The 24,783-nt window shown below is 31.1% G+C and overlaps 1 protein-coding gene across 2 annotated transcripts; it reads left to right on the top strand.

Moving 5' to 3' along the window:
- Positions 1-3,387: 3,387 nt before the first annotated feature.
- On the top strand, positions 3,388-9,827 carry LOC108470091 (receptor-like serine/threonine-protein kinase ALE2). 2 transcript variants are annotated; one of them, XM_017771298.2, is made up of 9 exons: positions 3,388-3,999; positions 5,273-5,344; positions 6,196-6,306; positions 6,384-6,494; positions 6,723-7,091; positions 7,181-7,441; positions 7,763-8,152; positions 8,343-8,583; positions 8,789-9,827. In XM_017771298.2, exons 1-9 carry the CDS (start codon positions 3,930-3,932, stop codon positions 9,498-9,500), a joined length of 2,337 nt encoding a protein of 778 aa, XP_017626787.1. In that variant the 5' UTR covers positions 3,388-3,929; the 3' UTR covers positions 9,501-9,827. The 2 variants fall into 2 exon arrangements, with proteins under 2 accessions (XP_017626787.1, XP_052873962.1); XM_053018002.1 differs by having other exon boundaries at positions 6,193-6,306.
- The last annotated feature ends 14,956 nt before the right edge of the window (positions 9,828-24,783 follow it).

Genomic DNA, 24,783 nt, shown 5'->3' with positions numbered 1-24,783 from the left:
TCAATGCATTTAAATTATTTTTCAAATATCAAATCGTAAAAACAAATTATATTTTGAATCTTTTTCTTTTTCTTTTATTACAATGAAATTCACTCATTTTTTCTCACTTTATCTATTTTTGAAATTTTCATTTAATTTTTATATTTTCTATTTTTTATATATTTCTAAAATTTAAAAAGATCAATTTTTTTATCATTTTATATAGAACCGTGTCAAATTGATAGAAAGTATAAAAGCTGAGGATAAAATTGTTATTATATAAATAAAAAATGCCACAGTTAGCCACTTAGGGCTAGTTTGGCAATGCTTTTGAAAAGTGCTGTGAAAAAATGCTTTTGAAAAGTTTGGTTTAAAATTTGAGTGTTTAGCATTGCTATTAAAAATGCTATTGAGAAATAAAATGTCAATTTTAGACATGTTATTATAAAGTAACAAATATGCATTTAAATAATATTTAAATTAGTTAATATTATTATATTTTAGTAAGAATATAAAAAATTATTATAACTTCTTGTTAATATTTTAATATATAAAATATAAATTTTAAATATTTTTAAGCAATAAATATTAATTATTTATAAAATTTAATTAGAATATATAAACTATATTTTAAATATTTAAATATAACTATTAAATATTTGTAATTAGTATTTTAAAAATATTTTTTATTTTTAATTAATGATTTTAACACATTTGTAATTAAGTACCAAAAGAAAAAAAAAGAAAATACTATGTTATTGGAGGGGTGAAAAGTAATTAAGCATTAAAAGTGCTTTTGGGAGAGGAAAAGCTAAAAATTCAAATTAAAGCGAATTGTTTCGCATGACTTTTCTTCCGTAAGTGCTTTTGGAGCTAGAAGTGCTTTTGAAAAGCAATGCAGAACTGGCCCTTAATGGTCGGGTGACCAAAAAAACTAATTTCAAAAATATTAGTGACCAATTTGTAACTTTTTTTAGTTAAACGACTAAAACGTAAACTTATCCATAGTTAAGTAACTAATGTTGTAGTTTACCCTTAAAAAATAAATTACTTTATCCCAAAACTAATATATTTTACTTTTTACTACCTACCTTATTGATAGCTTTAATTAGACTTAACCCTCAGTACTTAAAGTATATATATATATATTCCATATTGTCATTTTTTTATTATAATTGGTACCTAAATTATATTGTTTTCCCAACTTGATAACTATGTTAATCTAACTATTAGTCATAAGTCAATTAAAAAAAGCTTAACTTACAAATTAGTACTTAAATTATATTCTTTTTCCTAAGTTGATACCTAAATTTTTTTTGGTCACAAGTGCTATCTAAATTATTTTTCCGATACTCATTTTGCACTAAAATGTTATATCCATTAAAAAATTCAACCAATATTAAATGCCACATCATATGATCCTTTTTAAAAATATTTTTAATTTTAATTTTTTTACATTACTTCTCTCTCTTAAAGTTTTTCAAATTTTTATTTGTTCATCCTTTATGATGTTTAGCATTGCCAAAAATAATTGAAATTTGACTTTTGGAGGTAGAGATGCTGGCAATTAATTATGTCTTTGAACTTTACCACCTGTTTGCTCAACCTGACGAGACCAAAATTATTTATTCGATCAAAATCAGTGTTTTTAGAACCAGTTTGATTGGTTGGACTAATTCAACTAAGATTCAAATGAGATATTGATTTAAAGATAGGGTTAAACCGAATAACTTGTGAATTGATACAAAATCAATTGAATCGATACAAATCAATTGAATCGATCCAAAAAAATCAATTGAATCTATTTTCTCTATTTATAAAAAAATATATTTTTATAATTTTTAATAAATAAGTTGGTCGAACTAGACAAATCGATCAAATTGTGAACTGATAGTCTAACCAGTCAATTCATTATGAAAACCTTCATCAAAATGATGAAGCCCATAATACTCGCACTTGTAGAAGAAATCCTAATAGGAAGAAGAAGGGAAAAAAAGAGTAAAAAGACATAAATATTTATAAAGAGAATATAATATATTTCATCTTTTTGTTTTTATTGCATAACAATTTTTACTCAGTAATTAAAAAAATAGACTTAACGGTTTAACTGACAACTAGTAGAGGTATCAACATGAGAAAAAAAAGATTATGTACTACTTTTGATAAAAATATTTAGATACCAAATGGGAAAAAATACATAATTTATGTACCAATTTATACGTTAAGCTTTAAAAAAAAAAAAACCAAACTTAAAGGTTTGGCTAACAAATAGAGTAAAGGAAGTACCTAATTGGAAAAAGAATAATTTGGGTATCACTTGTGAAAAAAAAACTTTAAGTATCAAAATGAAAAAAATGATATAGTTTAGGTACTAATTTATGAATTAAGCTATTAGTTTAATAGTATAGAAGATAATAATAAAAAAATCCGAACAGTTTCCAAGTGACGGCAACAAACGGCTCTAAGGTTTGTCGTTTTCGTCGGTGCGTCACAACCACGCGCTGATTAAAAGGATCGTGGTCGACAACCACCATCAATTTCCCCCAAACAATATTTATTTTATTATTTTCTGGATTTTGTTAAGCATGCATATTTTTTAACAATGGGTAAACTACAATCGTAGTCACCCACTTTTGGTTAGTTTCCCTTTTTACCCAATTATTCGATTTTTTTTATTTATTGGTCGATAGAAAAATGATGTGACAACTTTTAAATTGGAATAATAGCAACTTTAACCCTCAACATTTATATATTGTATTAATTTAGTTTTGGTTCTAAAAATTTAACCCTCAACATTTACACATTGTGTAATTTGGTTTTTCTTTTTCAATTTACTTTTTTTGTAATCATTTTAACTAAAAGCTAAAAAAGCCTATCAAATAAATTTGATTGGAAATATACAAAAATGGAAACATCTAACAATCCAAGATAATTATTTTGTATTTTCTCATATTTTTAAAATTAATCCTTAATGTTATAAATAAAAGTAAAACAGAAAAAAATGACTAAATTGTCATAATGTGTAAATGTCTAGAGTTAATTTTTTAAATCAATACTAAATTGACATAATATATAAATGTTGAGAGTCAAAGTTGTTACTATACAAAATTTAAAAGCTACCATGTTATATTTTTGTTAGTAATTTAACGATTGGTGACCAAAAAAGAAAAATTCGAATAGTTGGGTGACCAAAAAAGGAAAAAGTTAAATTGTTAAACCATTTTGTATCTTTTTGTAATTGAATGAAAAAATACTAATAATTGAATGACTACTAATACAATTTACCCTATTTTTAATAAAATAATGAAGAAACTAATTTTATAATCTACAAGTACACTGTTTAGTAAATTCTTTTTCTTATTTTTTTAATACAAAAAAGAATCAGTATTACTATTCGCGTTTGCCTCTTTGCTGTAGCTACACTCAAGCAATAAAAGCACCTCCCACCTTCCCCCACTCTCAAAAAAATTTTCGTATATTTTTTCTCTTTAAATTTTATATACTCTCAATTCCAGATATCCTTTTCGTCCTTTCAATTTTCCTCACTTTCTCTCTTTTAGATCCCTCTTTTGCTTTTTCCCTTTTTTTTTTCTCTCTGGAAAGGAAAAAGAAAAGAAACGAAAAGAAATTTTCTTTTTTGTTTTCTGCAATTTTGCGGTAGATCTTTGCCGCATTTCATGGATCTACAATCGCGGCGAGCTACATTGTCTTAATATTTTATTTTTTTCTAGGTTTTTTTTTCTAGTTTTTTTTTTAATTTTTGTCGCTTGGTGGAGCAGTGGAGCTTCAGTTTTTGTTTGGTTATGAGGTGTGTTGTTTTGGACGGAGAGTTTGGACGGCGGAGAATGGTGCAATGGAGCTTTAGGACTCACCGGTTGTTCTCTGACGAGGTTCGAGTTGGTATCTGTGTTTGACGATGGTTGTTTTGGACTCTGGTTCGGCGAGATAAGATGCCTGCTTTGGTTCTGCTTCAGTTGCTTCTTGTTTACTTACTCAGCTTTCTCTCTTGTTCTTGTTTAGGTATTGTTCTTTCTGGATACTTGCTCTTTTTCTTTTAGTTAAATTTATTTTTAATCTACTTTGGTTACTGGAAAATATAGTAGCAAAACGGAAGAAATATGGAGTAAAATCGAGTTCGAGTTAAGCTTTAATTTTATTTGGAAACAAATAAAAACTAAACATGCTTTATTAAGCTAAGTAGACTTTGCTGATTGGCCCTCCTATGGCTACTTATTTTTTCCACTATAAAGTTCTCCCTTTAGCTCAGTGGCTCAGTGCCCATTCTCTGGCCTTCGCCGAAAAAAAAAATGAAAAAAAAAAAAACAGATGCTTTGCTGTTTGAGTAATTGTTCCGTCTTCTATTTTATAGTTCCATATAGTATTAGGAAAAGAATAGCGAATTTGAAAAAAAATGAGGGAAAAAAATATGTTAGATAATTTATTAGTATTTTAGCCACTCAGCAACATGTCGTTCCGTGTTAGTTTTATGCTGGTTAACTGAAAAATTTGTGGTTAAGTGTGCTTATACCATGTTTCGTGTATAAACATATATGATTTATTTCGTTATGGTGTCGTTTAAAAGGAAGTATGAGCGTTGAATATCTTATTAAAGAATGTTTTTAGCATTTTCTTTTGGGTATATCCTTTATGAGTAAAGGATCAAAATCAGTCACTTTTGGAACTGTTACATATTTTTGTAAACTTGTAATATACAATTGTTACATGATCCATGCTAATAAAGGTGGTCGTTACCTTGTAGGCATACCGTTTTTGTTTTGTTATTGGTACTTAGCAAATCGATATACCGTTTCGGGTTTTGTCAGCATCTGTTAAATATTTCATATATAGTCCATTTTCAAGTTTTCTACTAAAATATATATTATATGTAGATGCAAATTTATCTTTATCCGTTATATCTATATAAATGTAAATTTTCAAAATTATGAAGATCTAATAAATAAAAGAACATAAAATATTAGAAAAATAGTAAAGTATTATTAATCAGGTTCATTAGTCTAATTTAATGAATATATTTGATATTTGAGTGAAATTATGAAAATAAAAATAATCATGAGTGAAAAACATTAGTAATTAGTTAAACGAATAAAAAGGTTATACTAAAATAAAATAATATTGTAAGATTGTTTTTCTTCAGAACCAATACTTATTGGCCGGTAATGATAGCTGTAGCTGAAATAAAGGCATGAACATGTATCAGTGCAGTGATTAGAGTTAACTATGGTTCATGATGGAAGATTGATATCATTGCCATTTTATTTTTCTGTATTTTCAGAGCTGCAAGTATTCTCGTATCCTTTACAACCAGTGCACCGGTTGTCTGTTGTGGAAACAATAGTTGACCATGGTAATGATTTATTTTCATTTATATAAATGTTATTGTAGTCAAATAAAATTCTTTTTATTTTGCCTCCTGTCTATACTTGAAAGAACTTAACCATTTATATCCAAATAGGTGGAGCTTGATGTAGAAATGCAGTATCATGAAGAATGTTAACTGAAGGTCTTTAAAGAAATGGAATTTTAGAGTAATATGTGTTTTCTTGTGGCCTAAGCTATTATTGTCCTGAAGTGCTTTACTATGCCTTAAGCTACTGAACTTGCCCTTAGCCATGTGTCTTCATAAACACCACATATTTGGCAAGTATAACAAATGACTGAAAATATTCAAAGAGGCATATTGTGTCTACTTCTTGTTGATGGAGTGGCATGTACCTGCTGAAAAATTGTTGTAATTTTTTTACTAGTTTAGGATTTCTGTTATACAGTTGTATATGTTCTTCTCACTAATTGTTTTAGCCAAAAAAATGATATCATAAGACGATTTGCCTCTTCTGAGTTTTGTTTGGAAGAGAAACTCTTACCTGTCTATTTATGAAGCATGTGGTAGTTATCAGATATGCTCTTCTTGTTCGTTTATGCTATCTGGTTCTCTCCCCTCAGTGTATCTGATCTTTAGAAAGCTCAAGCGGAAGCGCTTTGTTGATCCTCCTGTTAGTTGTTTGGGCATATAACCCAATATGCTAAATTCATAACTAACAGAAGGCAAACAGGACAAGGTCAACTTGTTATATTTATCAATTTGATGTTTGGGGCTGGTTAATGGGTGATTTTTAAAGGCATTCTAACTTCCCTTTCATTACTGTGCATTATTGCTTTTCACATGGATTACCAATAAGGTTGCTCCACTCCTAGCAGCTAGGTTGATTTCAATGCGTGTGTTATTTTCTCAACCAAGATCACCCCAAGATCATGTTAATCCTTCCTTTGGACCAGCCACTGCGCCTGCACCTTCTCCTATCTATCAAGGTACTTATTGCAATCCATTTCCAGCACCTTGCTACTACATTAATGCTATCATGTGGCTGATGCATATTGCATTGCAGCTCCTGTTGCTAGTCCCAGTAGGCACTTGGTACCCAGACATCGTCATGGTGGTCACCATCATCGTCATCATGTTAAACCCCGAACAGATGCTCCATCTCCTTCAGAGCAAGGTAACTTGCTATGGTCCTTAAGCAGTATCTAGAGGAGATGACCTCTAATGCTCGGTTTTTCTTTTGTCCCGAAAGAGAAAGAAATTACTGTTTAAATTTTAACCTTAATTGTGGGAACTACAAACATATTGCTAGTCTAGGGGATTATGGTGATGTTGATTTACTTTGTTTAAATACATGTATAGTTTCTTTTGCTTCTTTGTGGTTTTTGATTATTAAACTTGTCAGGTTGTGATCAAAAATGCGTGGACCCACTTACTGCAACCCCTTTTGGTTCACCTTGTGGTTGTGTGTTCCCTATGAAAGTCAAACTTCTTCTATCTGTAGCTCCTTATGCTGTTTTCCCTGTGATGAATGAGCTAGAGATTGAGGTTGCTGCAGGCCTATACTTACAACAAAGTCAAGTGAAAATAATGGGTGCTACTGCTGATGCTCAAGATCAAGGGAGAACATTGGTGGAGATTAACTTGGTTCCACTTGGAGAGAAGTTTGATAATACAACTGCAATACTTACATCTGACCGGCTTTTGCACAAAAGACTGTCTCTAAATTCAACTCTTTTTGGAACATATGATGTGGTATCCATCAGTTATCCAGGTACTGATCTGTTTTTTTTTTTTTAGATAACTTAACTTCATGCTATTTTGTTGTTATGTCATGTTTATAACTTGAAAACATGTTATCAGGGGTTCCTCCTTCACCGCCATATGGTAATATTTTCGGGAGTGGTCCAACTGGAAGTACTGGAGATCTCCCAATCACAGCTAATTTTGTTAACAAGAACCAAAAGATGAACATCAGGATTATTGCCATTATCGTTTTATCTGCTTTTGTGCTCTTATTGGTTTTAGCTGGAACAATCTCTGTCCTCATAAAATGGAGGAAGGTTAGAAGACCGTCCAATGCTGTTGGTCCAGCTTTTCCTTCCTCATTGAACAAAAGATCTGGTAGGTTTACTAGTTGGCTTTATGTTTGACATTTAGATTCTGTTGCATGGAATTGCAATGTAATGTGATGCTGGTAACTGGTTTTCCACTATTGCTGTTTAGGCACACACACACACACACACACACACACACACAATCCTAAGCTGGTATATCTTTATGTATTTTAATGGTTCATTTCTCTTAAAGCTGTGAAGTTTGAATATGCAATAATTGGAATTTTGATGCCTGGATCTAAGCTAGTTACATTTCCTTGTTTGGATGGACTAATTTGATGCCTGTGAAGTTGGAATATATGATAATCTCTCCTTTGTGTTAATGCAGGCATTGGTTCTATGCTGTCAAGCAGTATAACAAGCTCTCCATCAATGTCACTCATTTCCACCATGGCTACTTGTGCTCTCCCGGTTAAAACATTTACACTTGTTGAGCTTGAGATGGCAACAAGCAACTTCAGTTCAAAGAGGATACTTGGTGAAGGAGGATTTGGACGTGTTTACCGTGGTGTTATGGAAGATGGAAGTGAGGTAGCTGTTAAGTTACTTACAAGAGATAATCAGAATGGAGACCGTGAATTTATAGCGGAAGTGGAGATGCTAAGCCGATTGCACCACCGCAATCTTGTCAAACTTGTCGGTATATGTATTGAAGGACGCATACGCTGCTTGGTGTATGAACTTGTTCCAAATGGAAGTGTGGAATCACACTTGCATGGTATGATTTCCTTATCAAATTTGTCTGTTTTGTTTATTGGACTGATTGCTTGTTCAATTATCCTGAAATATGTTGCCTAGTTCATGACTGTTGCAATGCTATCCAATATATATGTATATAAATATGCAATTCTAGTTTGATAAAGATGGATTGACCTTTAATCCATGTTTCCTTTATATTGTTGGTTTAGGTGTTGACAAAAACAAAGGACCTCTCGATTGGGATGCACGGCTGAAGATTGCCCTTGGAGCTGCTAGAGGATTAGCTTATCTTCATGAAGATTCTAACCCTCGAGTGATTCACCGAGATTTTAAGGCTAGTAATGTTCTATTAGAAGATGACTTTACCCCAAAGGTCTCAGATTTTGGTTTAGCAAGGGAGGCAACTGAAGGAAGCCAGCACATTTCTACCCGAGTCATGGGAACTTTTGGGTAATTATTCATTTTTGCGTTAATTATCATATGTTAGCATTAAATTTCCTTGAAACGTATTACATACTTCTACATGTCTTCCAACTTACTGGAGAAGGGAGAATAATAAGTATCAAAAGTTAATTCATGCGAATTTTATGAATTGATCGATAAAAACACTTTCGCTCTTCAGAATATTGTTAAAGGTGAAATTTGTGAATTTCAGATATGTTGCTCCCGAGTATGCTATGACGGGGCATCTACTTGTTAAGAGTGATGTTTACAGTTTTGGGGTCGTGCTTCTTGAGCTTTTAACCGGAAGAAAACCTGTGGATATGTCCCAACCTCAGGGACAGGAAAATCTTGTAACTTGGGCACGGCCTCTACTAAGCAGTCGGGAAGGTGTAGAACAGTTGGTAGATCCTTCCTTGGCTGGGACATATAACTTTGACGACATGGCTAAGGTGGCAGCCATAGCATCCATGTGTGTTCACCCTGAGGTGACTCACAGACCTTTTATGGGTGAAGTTGTGCAGGCTCTGAAGCTTATATACAACGACACTGACGAAACTGGCGGGGATTGTTGTAGTCAAAAGGAGTCCTCTGCCCCTGAATCCGACTTTAAAGGAGATTTTGCCCCTTCTGATAGCAGTTGGTGGAATGCTGGTGCAGTTACCCCTGGATTAACTTATGGACGATCCTATCCTTTCGTCACAATGGACTATAGTTCTGGTCAACTGGACGAAATGGAAAATCGACCGTTCTCAACTTCAAGTTTGTTTGGAGATCGAACATCGTTACCAATTAGACACGGTAACAGATCAGGTCCATTGAGAACGATCCGAAGCAAGCCAAGCTTTTATACATTAAGAGGGAGCATGAGTGAGCATGGGGGACTCCTTCCGAGACGAATTTGGAGCGACTCCAATTGGGTTTGAGCATTTGTTTTCCCAACTATTTTTTCTTTTTGAATTGTACAGAGATCGAAAAGGCCAGGGCATGGTTGATGGGTAGCAGAATTTCGGGGATTCCGGAGTGTTTCCATGTTCATCAAGGAGAGAGACCCGACCTTAGCTACTTTATTTTTAAAAGTCTTGATTCCTTACCATACAAAAAAAAAAAAATGGAGATGTAAGTTGAAAACTTCTCGACTGTTTTTATGTTTATTGGCAAGAAAAAAGAGTTCAATTTCTTATGATCCAATGCTGAATTTTTTTGCTACAAACAATGGGGTTGAATTAGGTTAATCGCTCTTGCAAACAAAATATCATTCCTTTTTTTGATCTTTTTATGTAGCAATGCAAACTAAATCAGGTTAGGATTTGGAACTGTTTTTAATTCAGGTGGAATTCAAATTTGGTTAAACTAAGAAGATGATGAACTTTATACGTACACTACACTAACATTATATGTTTGAATAACTAAATGAACTGAGAAATATATCAATTTACATGACTTGTATCATATAAAGCAAAAGAGTTTCATTTTAAAATCTCGAGACAAAATATAGATGAAACTCTAAGCCTTTTCTCTTGCTAAATAAATGGGTAATTTTTTTAAATTAAAATCTTGTTAGAGTATAACTTATTCTATATTAAAGTACATAAATTTAAAACCATATAAATTTGAATTATAAATTAACTTATTTTGGTCTCAAAATTATTATTTTAGAAGTTTTGAAAAATTTTAACTTTCTTTATATATTATAATTTTTTAAAAATATATAAAATTTGAAATTCTTATAAACATGTTGAATTTTAAAAAGTATTTTAATTTTTTTATATTTTTTGTTGAGAGAGAGTAATTTGTTCATTTTCAAAATTGTTAGGGACTAAAGGATGTTATTTGAGTTATTTGAATTGTAAAATTTAACTTCACTCAAACTTAAATTACTTATTCGAGTTGACTTGAATAATTTAATTTGATTAACTCAAAATTTAAACATATTTCAAATTGAATAGAGTTTTATTCAATTTTTTTATTACCTTTTAATATTAAATTTTTTTAAAGCCGAAGGAATCGCCAATATCAAAGGAGCTAAGCTCTTGGAATGTTTGAGAGGCGGACACGTGATCATTTTATAAGGTGGAGGCGATTCCTTGGGCTTAATGGTTGGGCTATGCTTTTGAGACATCTTCAGTCAATAATAATAAAGATGTTTTATATAAAATAATCTAAAAATATTAATTAATTATGAAAATAATTTAGAGAAAAAATTATATACGAAAACGATCAGTTTGTTATAGTATTAGCTGGTATCGTCTGACTAACCGGCAGCACGACCCCACTTTTCTCCCTAATCACAACCCAATCATCAATATTTAAAATATTTTTTCCGGTATCGTTACTATGTTAAGTGGAATCCGTATGTTTTTTTCAAATACCTATAAAAAAAATAAGTATCCGTAGTGGAGAAAAAAGGGAAAAATATTTTTTAATGGGTGTCGTTAGTCTGTAAGGCGGCACCAATCGAATTTTAAAAAAAATGCTACCAATGAAAAAAGGAAAAAAATAATTTTTTATCCTAAAAGACTTCACGTTGCAACTCGAACTCCCAGTTGACAGTGAAATGGTCATGAGTTTAAATAAAGTGTTCGAACCTGCGACATTCTGCTACCACCTGCTTGGATGCTTGCCCAGTGATGGTGAAACTAGGTTTACCAGTTTGAAATTTTCCTGGTTAAAAAAAATTCAAAACCTTATTGAGTAGTGTCATTGAGTGGGAAAAGATGTGCACTGCTTGAGTGTATATACTGCAATTGATAGGGGGTACTTATGCCAGACGCAAATAATAAAGTCCACATGAAGTACTTGTCTCTATTGACTTATTTGCATGTTACATGTTTGTACAATTGGGGCTCAGTAGTATTAGCGACATTGTATCATGAACTTTGTCGGGCGACAAAAGCATGATACATAAGATATAGATAGGTGTCTGATACTGCTATAGTTCTGGGCATTGTACATGATGTTATTTTTGGCGTTAGTGAGTTATTAATCACGTGTTCCCACTTGTAAATAAGTAAAAAAAATTTAAAACTTCAATCAATAAATTTTTTCTTTTGAAAATATATTCTAACAAGTTTGGTTTATCTTTAGATGGTTTATTTGTTCAAATATCGAAGTTCAAAACCCTTGCCGTATACCGACAAATGATTGAGGCATATATCGTGGAGAAGGTAAATATTTTTTCAAAACAAAATTTTATTTATACCATGTAATTACTTTGTTTATGTTATTTGACTTATATCACTATAACAATGTTATTAATTATGTAGTTTGTATGAATATCATATATTGTGCTGGATGTTGTGACTATCATTCCCCTATGGGCTCACAACGATTCACTCGTGTGATACATTAACACACCCTTGTTGAAATTTTCAACTGTTAAGTGGTACAACGGGGATCGAGTTCTGCGACACTTTGGGTGCAAACAAGATGTTTCGGACATTTCACCTAACTTTGACAGTTTCCATGAAATTAATAAGAGGGTAAAAGACGCAAATAATTGGGCATCGAAACATCAACAATAAAGTGAGATCAAAGTCTTCATGTCTTCATCATCTACAAGTTTCATCTCTTTATATTTACACAGATTTGATGAAACTGAAAATTTGTAAAATAGTTTGAACATCCTCTTCCCACAACATCGAGCTATTTTTGCACTAATATTTTGTTTTGTATTTTCGACTTTTACATTCTTATTAAAATCCGTTCCTATTTGCTGATGAGATTCAAATATATAATCAATTGTTGTTTGTAAAATTATCCTTTCGAAATGAACGTATAAAAAGAATTGCTTATTCATCTTCGATATAATATCTGTAAAATAAATAAAAATAAAAAAATAGATTTTATTTAAAAAATAGTAGCTCCTATTAGAAAAATATATAATTTCATACAAATAATTACAAACTAATCTTATAAACTCGAACTTGATTTTTAAAATTTAAAACACAAATCTTCCCGTCTTTTTTTTTTCTCTTAAGTAGATACAAAAAACTTAAAACAAAAATCAAAATATTAAACATATACAAATTTTTGGTCGGGGTGGGGTTAGGCGACACCACTAATAATTTCTTTTAAAAAAAATATTGATGTTACTTGACACACCAGCGATATTCATTAAATTTTTTTCCTGTTAACTTTCCATTAGTGTTACTTGACATACCGGTGACACTAAATAAAAAAATTCACATGTGCCGCTTGACATACAAGCGACAACAATTAAATTTTTTTTTCCTTTTATTATTGACACACTTTAAAAAAAAATTGACTAGTGCCACCAAACAAACCGGTGACACCCATTAAAGTATATTTTTCCCTTTTTTTTCTTCACCGTGAATACTTATATTTTTTCACATGTATTTCGAAAAAGACATACAAATGCCACCTGACATAGTAACGACACCAATTTTTTTTAACACTGATGATTGAGTCATGATTAGGAGGAAAAGTGGGGTGGTGTCATCGGTTGGTCAAGTGACACCTACTGGTATTATAACAAACGAATCATTTTTATATATAATTTTCCCACCAAATTATTTTCATAATTAATTAATAATAAGGCTTAATACTTTTTAGCTTCGAATTATAGTTAAATTATCACTTTAATATTTGTACTATTTTTCAATCAATTTAGCTCCTGTGCTTTTATTCGTATACTCGATATTCTATCAATATTTTTCATTAAAATTTTTTATCCAATCAAATATTATCACTTGTAAAAAGAATCTAAAATTTCTTTATATAAAAGATTTTTGAAGTTTAGCGTAGTTATAATTTTAAAATATGTTTTATAAATTTCAAATTTATTTATTTTTGATATTTCATATTTTTAATGATTTCTAGAAGAATTTCTCATGCTTTCTAAAATTTTAAATTTTTACTAACTTTTTTTATAAGTAAGAGTGTGTCACTGATTTAATATTGTTTTAAATTCGGATAATAGAGAGAGGCTAAATTAATAAAAATAGTGTAGGTATTAAAATAATAATTTAATTTTAATTTAATACATTTAGCGGCGAAATCAGGGCTGGTACTCCAACCCCTAAAATAAAAATTTTTATTTAAATTTTTATAATTTATAAAATTTTAAATAATAATAAAAATTATATTTTAACCTCTAAAAATATAAAATTTTAACTTAATCCTTTAAAAATTATAAAAATATAAATTACTAAAATAATAAATTACTCATCCCTCGTCAAACAAATTTTCTTGCGATGAAATGAAATGATAGAGCTAATAATAATAATAGGAGCGAAGAATTCGTGCGTGGCCGTGGGTCCATGACTCACGGAATCAATCAATCTACGTGCATGACTCAATCTATATATTTAAAGATGACCGCATCGTAGTATATTGTTTTTTTTATATAAATATTTGTCCTACTGATTTTTTTCCTATTTCACAATCGTTGAAATGTACAAATGATTTCCCCATATCCAAGCATCAATTACATAATTCTTCATTTAAAAATATATAATTTCTTCTATATTAATAAGCACTAATTTGATTAGAAGAATTAAGAAAACCTCTTTTCATATTTAGAATAAGTTATATTATTTTTACGTACTTAATTTTTTTTGTATATATTGATAATGTTATTGATTGAGTTAGTGTCACAAGTTAACTCGACATCAACTTAAAATTAATGATAGGAGTGTAATTAATATTCTTAATTTGATGTATTTACGTATTTAAATTTCGTTTTACTCACAATTTAATCATTTTTTTCTCATTTTAGCATAATACATATTGCATGTATCTTTATTATTAATTAATTTTAAACCATACATTTTACTATTTTTTGAATGTTATTCTTAAACACTCTCATATTCTAGATACGTGATTTGTACACATATAATAAAATTTCTAGTTAAATTTAAACATCTCAAAACTATTTTAAACATACTAATAATAACTTATCATTTTAACTTTAAAAGAAATGCTCATCACCCATTTTCATGGATTTTGGCCTCTTCAATTTTATTTTATTTTGCTTCAATTTAATTTACACTGTTGTTATAATTTGCTTTGTTAAAAATAAGTTTTTAAGTAATTAATATTAAATTAATATTCAATTGACTTATAATATCAATTTGATTAATTATCTAGAGTAAATTATATTAGTAGTCACTTAATAATTAGTAAATTTCTTTTTGATTATTCAAGTACGAAAAGTTATAAAATAGTCACTAAACTATTAGTAAAATTGAATAATTAAGTGATTATTTTGTCACTTTTCATAATCGATGACTAAAAATAAATTTATTAATAGTTGGATGACCATTTTATAATTTTTCATAGTTGAGTCATAAAAAAAATACTAATACTTAAGTGACTATTAATATAGTTTATCGAAAAACTTAATATATAGTATAAATATTAAAACTTTTAATTAAATTAAATAAAGAAATTTTATTACGTAAATAATAATTCAAGCACCATTGATATACAAAAATTTTCCCAAACCCCAACTCGGTTAAATTCAAAGCTATTTGGTTGCAATACCATTTACTATTAACTCAGAATTAATAGTTTATTATGCTATTAAAGGATTAATACTTTGGGTGTGACCAGGCAATCCACATGGGTGCAATTAAAGAAGATTCCAACATTAATGGAGAAGCACATAAAGCTTGGGGTAGGTCCACTACCAAAAGCGAAAAATAAATAAAAATAATAAAAATAATCTATGTATTGCATTTTATTTTTCTATTAACTTCAACATTAAACCATGCAAAATTTGGAAATAATTATGTTAGAGTTTCATGTTTTAACTACTTAGCTAGAGAAGCTAATTAACCTTTTGTGTAAACTCATTTTTGTTTTCTTACGAATAGTAAAGGAGAATTGCTCAGATTCAACCAACTTATAATTGGATTTTTATTTATTTTCGGCCTTTACAGGTAAATATAACTGTTACACTTTCGTGTTAAATCTTTCTTGTTGATAACTCTGGGATATAGAGTTATTTTATTATTTTAAGCTTATATTTTATTCAAATTAAGAGTGATTGAGAGTATTTTAGTAGTTGTTTTAATTATGTTTTTGTTAAGTAGTTAATATTTGAAGCTTGTATTAATATTTGAAGCTTGCATTTTAATAATGTATTTTGGCTAATTTCTATGCTAAAAATATAAATTTTTATCCTTGAAGGTGTCTAGTGAAACATTAAAGATGTGGAGAAAAGAATTTGCCAAAATTCACAAATTGAAGCTCAATGCTGTAGCATGGTACCCAACAAGAACAATTGAAAACTTTACATCTAAAGAATGCCATATCATCTTTTGGGCTTAAATTACCCCCTAATCAAGTGCTGATAACAATCAAGGACCTCAAAAAATAGGCTAGACAAGAATGTGAAAGCCCAAATCACTTTCAAGAGGACAAGAATAGAAAGGAAAGTCGTTGACCTAGACTATCTTGCTTGAAGGGATACACATACCATATTTTTTATCAAGGAGACGAGTAGTTGTTGGGCATAGAACGGAACTTTCAGAGTAAAAGCACTAGAAAAGAAGTTGAGAAGAGGAGGAAGAATGAGACGTGAACGACTTGAGGAGAACCACCGACGTTTGGCTCAATATCTCTTCACCTTTCTCTTTATCTGTTATTTCGTTTCTCTATTGTTTGAAACCATGGTTGAAATTTGTTTGAGTGTTTTTAGTTTGATGGTTATGGGCTAAAAGTTATTTAACTAGAATGATTATTGAACCCTAATATGGGATTATTGGTACTTTGCGAAGGATGCTTGGTGCAATTTGATGTTTATTCATTCAAGTGATTTTCATGTTTAATGCTTGCTATTGCCTAATCAACATTAGTGGGTTCATTACTAAATCTAAAAGGGTTGTGATTAATGGGCATAAAGCCTGAATGGTGCATATTAAATCTCTTTGATGTTAAATTTGTAATGGTATAGACATATATTGTTACCGTGCATAATCTTGTAAGAACGGTGCTAGCAATTGTAATATTGATATTAACTTGGGATAGACATATGTTAAATTGATAAAAGTTTGAACGTAGTGACTTCGAGAGTAGCCTACAACTTATTGATTTCGAATTAATAAATTGTCATATTGCCGCAACATTGCTATGACATCGCTACAAATAGTTGCATATTAGGGGGAACTAATTGTTCCGACGCTTCATCTCATTGATATTTTTTGTGTTACTGTTTTTAGCTTGTTTCGTATATTTCTTTGCATTCACTCAGGTTTTTATTTACTTTCCTAATTGTCGTTATTAATTTTGCAATTATTGTTTTAAAATTAGTCACTGTGGAGATAATAACTCTAATATTTACTACTATATTAATTGTGAGCAACTGTGATCACTTGTACATTATAAGAAAATTTCATGACATTTATTAAAATAATTAATTGTTAAAAGAATTTAAAAATATACAATTTCATCATAACTTCATTAGGAGAACTTAATCTCGTGGCTTCTTCTAATCATCTTACTAGCGAGCTCACACAATACACAAAAAATATATTGGGAAGGATCTCTTATGGTATCCTTCAATCCATCACATTCGATAGATGTCTTATTCAGTCCTTTCAGGTTGACTCCACTAGTACCCTAAGTTGACATCTGCAATCTTATTATGACATTGACCGGAGCAGAAAACTCAAAGGATGGAACCTATGTCTAGTTCCTCTCTCTGTAAATACAACATCAACACTGAAGTAAAAGACAAGAAGAATATATAGACTTTACTTTGCTAAAAAACTCCATCCCCTAAGCTTCCTTCGGACTTTTGCATTTTTTGTGGTGTGAACTGCCCCTCATTTTTGTCCCTTTAATGTGTAAATTGTCATAATAAGCCACCTGAAGCTTTGTGTTATAACAAAGATAATTCATGAATTTATGTTAATATATTTTATGGTTTCAGTAAATTCATTTGAAGTACTTTACATATATATATTAGAAGTTTATATTATTTAAAATTGAAATTATTGTATCATGTTCAAAATATTATTTTTCTTTTTTTTGTTGAATTACACATATAATTATAATTTTCAGTTGAAACAATATACATCAAATAATTATTACCAAATTAACCATTACAAAAATGTGACGAGATTAATAATTAAAATATATTTGAATTTAAAATAGAATAAATTTGAACAAAACCCATATACGATAGACTTAAAACCAAAATAAAAACAAACAAACATACAACTTATATATATTAATATAATATTTTAACTATTTTTCTACATATATTTTAATATATTTTAAAGTTTAGTGAACAAGTCAACATTGATGATTGATTGCAACTTGTTTTTCTACTATTTTTCATGTTGAATGCAAGTAGTTTTTCTTGGAAAGATTACATCACATTTGTTCTGTCACTTTCCTTCAATCTTTCTTGCACTTTATGAACAACCAAAGACTCTTGTTGAATTAGATACACATCAACTTATTCGATTTATTTTGGGTATTCTTTATAGATAGGTTCTAACATTAATTCCACCTTTATCTAATTTAAGGGCATGCACCAATTCCTCCTTCAATTTACCTTGTACCGTAAGGTTTGCAGGAATAGTGGCAAAAATGAGATGCTATTGGCACTAAATTGCTATTCTTCGAAAAGAAAATAACAGGAAAAATTATTTTCTAAGATTAATCAACAAAAATTCATTCATCAATTCAACATAATAACACATAAATCAAGAAAAAAAACCTCAACACTTTCTTATATTTGAAACAGAGGAAGACGTAGAGAATGGATTTACAAGTTGGTAACAAGAAAGAAGAAACAAAAAGAATGAATTGCCTAAACAAAGAAAGACAATAATGGTTGTGTGTTTTTAAGAGTTTTAGTTTCTTATTAGAAAAAGATTGCTTAAGAACACAAAAAAGGAATATGTCTCAAATTTGAGAGGTTAAGATTTTTTATGTGTTAAAAGCAAAGAAAAAGTTAAAAATGAATAGAAACCGGAGAGTAGAGGAAGAGATGAATACTTATAAATTTTTTTTTTAAGTCTAAACAAGAGAATAATAATATTAAAACTTGTATATAGTCATAATTGTTCAAATCAACAAAGTTGGTTATTGAAACAATAAAAGTTTTGTTATATTAAATTACTTTTTTATATCATTGCCAATGTTAACCGAGTTAAAACCCAAACGACTATATTAGATTATTTTATTATTTATTATGCAATTAAATAATAATTAAAATGACATAAATTATATTATAAATTAATATTATTTTATGATAAAATAACAAGAAGTCAAGATTTGATGAAGAAACAAAATAATTTTATGTAGAAAATTTGATGAAATCGTGTAAATGACAAGAAGAAATGGTTCACTCAACTAATTTTTCAAATAGGTAAAATTGCTCTCATAACCTAAGTCAAATTACTACTTAAGGACCTCCTCTAAATCTAATCCATATGTATAGTTATAAAACATTGATCTCTCTTACAATAAAGTACATTTCTTAAAATTCTAACCAAATAGTTAAAACTAAGGGAAGCAACTTAATAACAATTACTAACTATATAATAACACATACCATCTACCCGAACTCATTCCTAGAAATCTCTTAATTTTATTTCATGGAATGGCTTGATTTAAGAATTATCAACATTTTCCAAGCTTTTCGTCTCTAGAATTTTTTGGGCACTATAATTGTTATGTTGATATGCTTAAATTTTGCCTTTATGTCCATTTAGTATGCACTTGACTTAATTGGTGTATGATGTAATTCAAAGCTTGTAAAGCACCACTGAACTTTAGGGAAAGCTCATTGTGTAAAATTTTGTCCGTAGGCTATAGATGTGAAAAATAAAATAGAATAAAATAAATAAAAATAAAGAACACATAAATTTTACGTGGAAACCCTTTCGGGAAAAAAACCACAGGCAGAGGAGAAGAAAATTCACTATGTCGAAAAATTTTTACTCACATACAAGAGGAATAGACTATGTCTATTTATAGGCTTGCAAAGCCATATTCTAGTAGGATTGAAACACCTTATCCTAATCAATATAAAATAGATGGAGTTTAATAAGGTTTAAAACCTTATTCTAAAATAAAATAAAAGAAGTCTAGTTCTATATGGATTTTACTTTTATTTTATTTTCCATCGTATTTTATTTAAATAAGAATTTGGGTCACTTAATTCTAACAATCTCCACCTTGACACAAATTCTCAATGAACAAGTTCTTCATCGCGAACTTTCAATAAACAAGTTCTTCACCTCTTCCAAAAACCCTTAAGGGTTTAACTTCAACAATGAACACCAACCAAGTCTAAGCAATGCTCAAACTTGGTTATAGGAAGTGACTTAGTCATCATATCTGCAGGATTTTCATGAGTGCTAATTTTGCTCACAACAATATCACCACGAGCAATAATATCACGAACAAAATGATACCGAATATCAATGTGTTTTGTTCTCTCATGAAACATTTGATCTTTTGTAAGAAAGATGGCACTGATCGTCACAAAATATGTGCTGATTTGAAGGTCTTCATTGAGTTCACTAAATAGTCCTTCAACCAAATAGCTTCTTTACAAGCCTCAAGAATCGCCATGTACTCACCGTTGGTAGACAAAGCGATGTAGTTTGCAAAGTGGCTTTCCAACTAATTGCACAACCTCCGATTGTAAAGACGTAACTGTGAGAGATCTTCTTCTATCAAGGTCTCCAAGAAAATCAGCATCAACATACCCTATAACTCCATCTTTAGTTCTTCCAAACTGTAAGCAAACATTAGTAGTGCCTCGTAAGTATCTTAAAATCCATCGAATCGCTTTCAGTGTTCTTTACCAGATTCGCCATGTATCCGCTAACTGACCGATGCATATGATAAATCGGACGTGAACAAACCATAGCATACATGAGAGATCCTCTCGCACTAGAGTATGGAACATGTGACATGTACTCAATCTCATTATCGATTGAGGAGATAAGGCCGATGAAAGTCTGAAATGGTCGCTAAAGGAGTACTAACAGCTTAGCACTCTGCATATTGAACTCGCAAAGAACTTTCTCAATGTACCCCTTCCGACTTAGGTACAATTTACTTGCTTTTCTATCTCCGAGAATCTCCATACCAAGTATCTTCTTTGCTGGTCCTAAATCTTTCATCTCAAATTCTTCACTTAGTTGGGCTTTAACCTTTCTTATCTCTCTTTATCTTTTGTCGCTATCAACATGTCATCAACATAAAGAAGTAGATACACAAAAGAACCATCACCATTTTTCTTAAAGTAGACACAACTGTCAAAACTACTTCTTTTGAAATCATGAGAAGTCATAAAGGAATCAAACCTCTTGTACCTTTGTCTTGGTGATTGTTTCAAACCGTAAAGGGACTTTTTCAAGAAGCAAACATAGTCCTCTTTTTCGAGACTATAAAACCCTCTCGTTGTTGCATGTAAATATCTTCCTCAAGTTCTCCATGCAAAATGCGCTTTTACATCTAACCGCTCAAGCTCCAAATCATGCATGGCAACAATACCAAGCAAAGCTCGAATCGAACTATGCTTAACAACCGGAGAGAACACATCTGTGAAGTCCACTCGAATTTGATCTGTAACCCTTTGCAACAAGCCTTGCTTTATATCCGGGTTCTTCAACTCCTGAGTCCCTTCTTTCTTTTTAAACACCCATTTACAATGAACAGCCTTTTTACTTTTAGGAAGTTTTACAAGATCCCATGTTCTATTTTTGTGGAGTGATTCCATCTCCTCTTGCATAGCAAACATCCACTTTTCTGAGTCTTCACAGCTAATCGCCTCAGAATAATTAAATGGCTCTTGATTCGCATCTATATCTTCACCACATTTAAAGCATAAGCAACTAGATCAACCTCGGCATACTTCTTTGGAGGTTTAATTTCTCTTCTTGTCCTGTTTTTGGCGATAGAGTATTGCGGTGAAGAAGCAACTCTATTCTCAATTTTGTCTTGGCTTGAGGAGTTGATTTCAGTATTAACTCGATGCTCCACCGCTTTTGGTTTTCTTTATTGGAAGAGTCTTTAAGAGATAAGTTAGGTAGCATAGCGGTTTCATCAAAAACAACATCTCTGCTAATCACAACTTTTCTATTTTCAGGACACCATAACTTATAGCCTTTACACCACTTTATAACCAAGAAAACGCATTTAATGGATCTCGGTTCCAATTTTCCATTATCAACATGAGCATACGCAGGACACCCAAAAATCTTTAAATCAAAATAATTAGCAGGATTACCAGACCATACCTCTTGTGGAGTCTTTTTCTCAATGGCAACGGATGGAGATCGGTTGATCAAAAACATGATGAGAGGTCTTCGCCCAAAATGACTTTGTAAGTTGGCATTTGACAACATACATCGAACCTTCTCCATGATCGTTCTGTTCATTCGCTCGCAACGCCGCTTTGTTGTAGAGTATGACGAATCGTCAAGTGTCTCATGATCCTTCCGACTTGCACAATCTATTAAACTCATCGAACGTAACTCTAAGCCATTGTCTCAGACGGAGGTATTTTATCTGCTTTTCCGTCTGCTTTTTCAATCATAATTTTCCAAGACTTAAATGTGGAAAACACATCGCTTTTTCGCTTCGTGAAGAATGCCCAAACTTTTCGGAAAAATCATCAATAAAGGTTAGCATATAATTAGCTCCACCTCTCGAAGGCACTCGGACGGCCCCACAGATCGTAATGGATATACTCCAACGCTTCCTTCGTGTTATGGATTCCTCTAGTGAATCGAACTCTCTTTGCTTCCCAAAAACACAAGGCTCACAGAAATTGGTTTGCAAATTCCTTGCCCATTAAGAAGTCCTCTTTGCTTAATTCGCCATGCCATTCTCACTCATATGCCCTAGGCGATATGCCAAAGTTTAGTAATATCATCATCGACAAGGAAGAGGAAGCGACAATTGCATCACCAAGAATGAAAGAGAACCACAGTAAAACATATAACTTGGCAATCTTTCTTTGCCCTTTCATCACAACAAGGACCCTTTGAAATCTTTAAAACCCCACTTTCATTTGTGTATCTGCCCTTTTGAATCAAGAGTACTCAACGAAATTAAATTTCTTTTCAATTCGAACATGCCGCACGTCACTAAGTGTTCGACAACTCCATCAAACATCTTAACTTTAATTGTTCCAACACCGCGATTTTACATGAAGCATTATTTCCCATCAAAACAACACCTTCAGACATCGTTTCATAAGTTGTAAACCAATCCCGATTGGGACTCATGTGGAAGGTGCACTGAATCAAGTATCCACTCCTCGCCACTTTAGAATCATTGATGAAGCAACTAGAAGTTCACCATCGCTATAGTCTTCTACAACATCGACTTCACCGAATTTTTCGGTTGTTTTCCTTTTGATTCGCACCTCCTTTTAATCTTATTTTGTAGCTTATAGCACTCGATTTAATGTGCCCTTTCTTCTTCTGAAGTTGCAAGTTTTACCTCTGTTTGAAGATTTCGATCTACCCTTAGATTTACCACGAGGATTCCGTTCTGTGTTCTACCACGATCATCATCAACATCCCGGTCTTGTCTCCCACGAACAATGAGACCCTCTCCCGAGAGTTGGGTTTAACCACAAGATGCTTCATCTTATCATACGAGGTTAAAGAATCATAAACCTCATCAACCGTGAGAGACTCGCTGCTATATAAAATCGTGTCTCTAAAGGTTGAATAAGACGGGCAACGAACAAAGTAGAATCAACCCTAGATCTTCCTTATCATCTTGAACCTCCATGGCCTCCAAGTTTGAGAGAATTTCTTTAAACACCTGTTAAGTGTTCGTGTCTGACGCACCTTCCTCCAAACGATGAGCATAAAGACGCCGCTTCATATGCAACTTGCTTGTTAGAGTTTTCGACATACATATTTGTTCTAGCCTCTTCCATAATGCAATGGCGGCTTTCTCTTTCATCACATCCTGCAAAATTTCGTTGGACAAATGCAGATGTAATTGTGTTAATGCCTTTCGATCCTTACGCTTCTTCTCTTCATCTGTTAATGTCAAGGCATCTTATCTATCCTAGCAGGCATCCTCTAGATCCATCGTGCAAGAAGCGCTTGCATCTTAATTTGCCACAACGCAAATCGGTGTTGCGATCCAACAATGAATTTCATACTTCAAAGACGCCATTACCGTGATCGAGATGAATAACCCTAAGCTCGATACCAATTTGTGAAAAATAAAATAGAATAAAATAAATAAAAATAAAGAACACATAAATTTTACGTGAAACCCTTTCGGAAAAAAACCACGGGAGAGGAGAAGAAAATTCACTATGTCGAAAAATTTTTACTCACATACAAGAGGAATAGACTATGTCTATTTATAGGCTTGCAAAGCCATATTCTAGTAGGATTGAAACACCTTATCCTAATCAATATAAAATAGATGGAGTTTAATAAGGTTTAAAACCTTATTCTAAAATAAAATAAAAGAAGTCTAGTTCTATATGGATTTTACTTTTATTTTATTTTCCGTCGTATTTTATTTAAATAAGAATTTGGGTCACTTAATTCTAACAATAGATGAACTGGAAGTAGTTCAAGTGTTGGATTGCATCATCTTGTGGGATCTTATCTGCTCAACTGTTATTATATATTCTTTTATATTTCTAGTAGTGTATGCCATGTACTTAAGTTTTAAAGTTTGATATTGGAGTATTCTATTATGAACTTGACGTTGATTTTAGTTATTTTGAGGTTTTAGAGCATGTTAATGCTATGTGGTAACATTGGACACTTTTATATTGACTTTGTGTTGACGATCTTATATGTATACAATATGTTTTAGCTTTTCATTTTACTTGCATAATCATTTATTGATTTAATGAGTTTATGGTTATGGATTTTCATGTTTTGACATACCGTATTTGCTTACATAACTTTGGTAATATGTTTGATATGTTAGGGACATGTTTGTATAGTTTAAGTGTTAATTTTCTACAATTCTAAGTTTGAACATATCTCGAGATGAGAAAAATAAAATTGTTTCCTCAAGCATTCTCATGTGCATGCCTTACGGCATAAAACATCAAAGTTAAAATTCTAAAATAGAGAAATCATGTCTCAAGACATAGCATTGCACTTTGATATTTTTGTTTAAAATTTGTAATCTAGTATCGTATTTGACCATATTTGACCCCGAATCATTGTATGTGCACCCATTTGAATTCAATTTTCACCTATATTGATTTGTAAGATT

Source organism: Gossypium arboreum, chromosome 8 (assembly GCF_025698485.1).
Source record: "Gossypium arboreum isolate Shixiya-1 chromosome 8, ASM2569848v2, whole genome shotgun sequence".
NCBI classification, from domain to species: domain Eukaryota; kingdom Viridiplantae; phylum Streptophyta; class Magnoliopsida; order Malvales; family Malvaceae; genus Gossypium; species Gossypium arboreum.
The sequence above is the reverse complement of the archived record's forward strand: the minus strand, read 5'-3'. Positions and strand labels throughout refer to the sequence as shown.

Bases quoted from the DNA above. Each gene is read 5' to 3' on its own strand.
- LOC108470091 (XM_053018002.1), top strand. From the start codon at position 3,930: ATGCCTGCTTTGGTTCTGCTTCAGTTGCTTCTTGTTTACTTACTCAGC. The intron at 6,307-6,383 runs GTACTTATTGCA...ATTGCATTGCAG, and splicing joins ACCTTCTCCTATCTATCAAG to CTCCTGTTGCTAGTCCCAGT. The intron at 7,442-7,762 runs GTAGGTTTACTA...GTGTTAATGCAG, and splicing joins CTCATTGAACAAAAGATCTG to GCATTGGTTCTATGCTGTCA.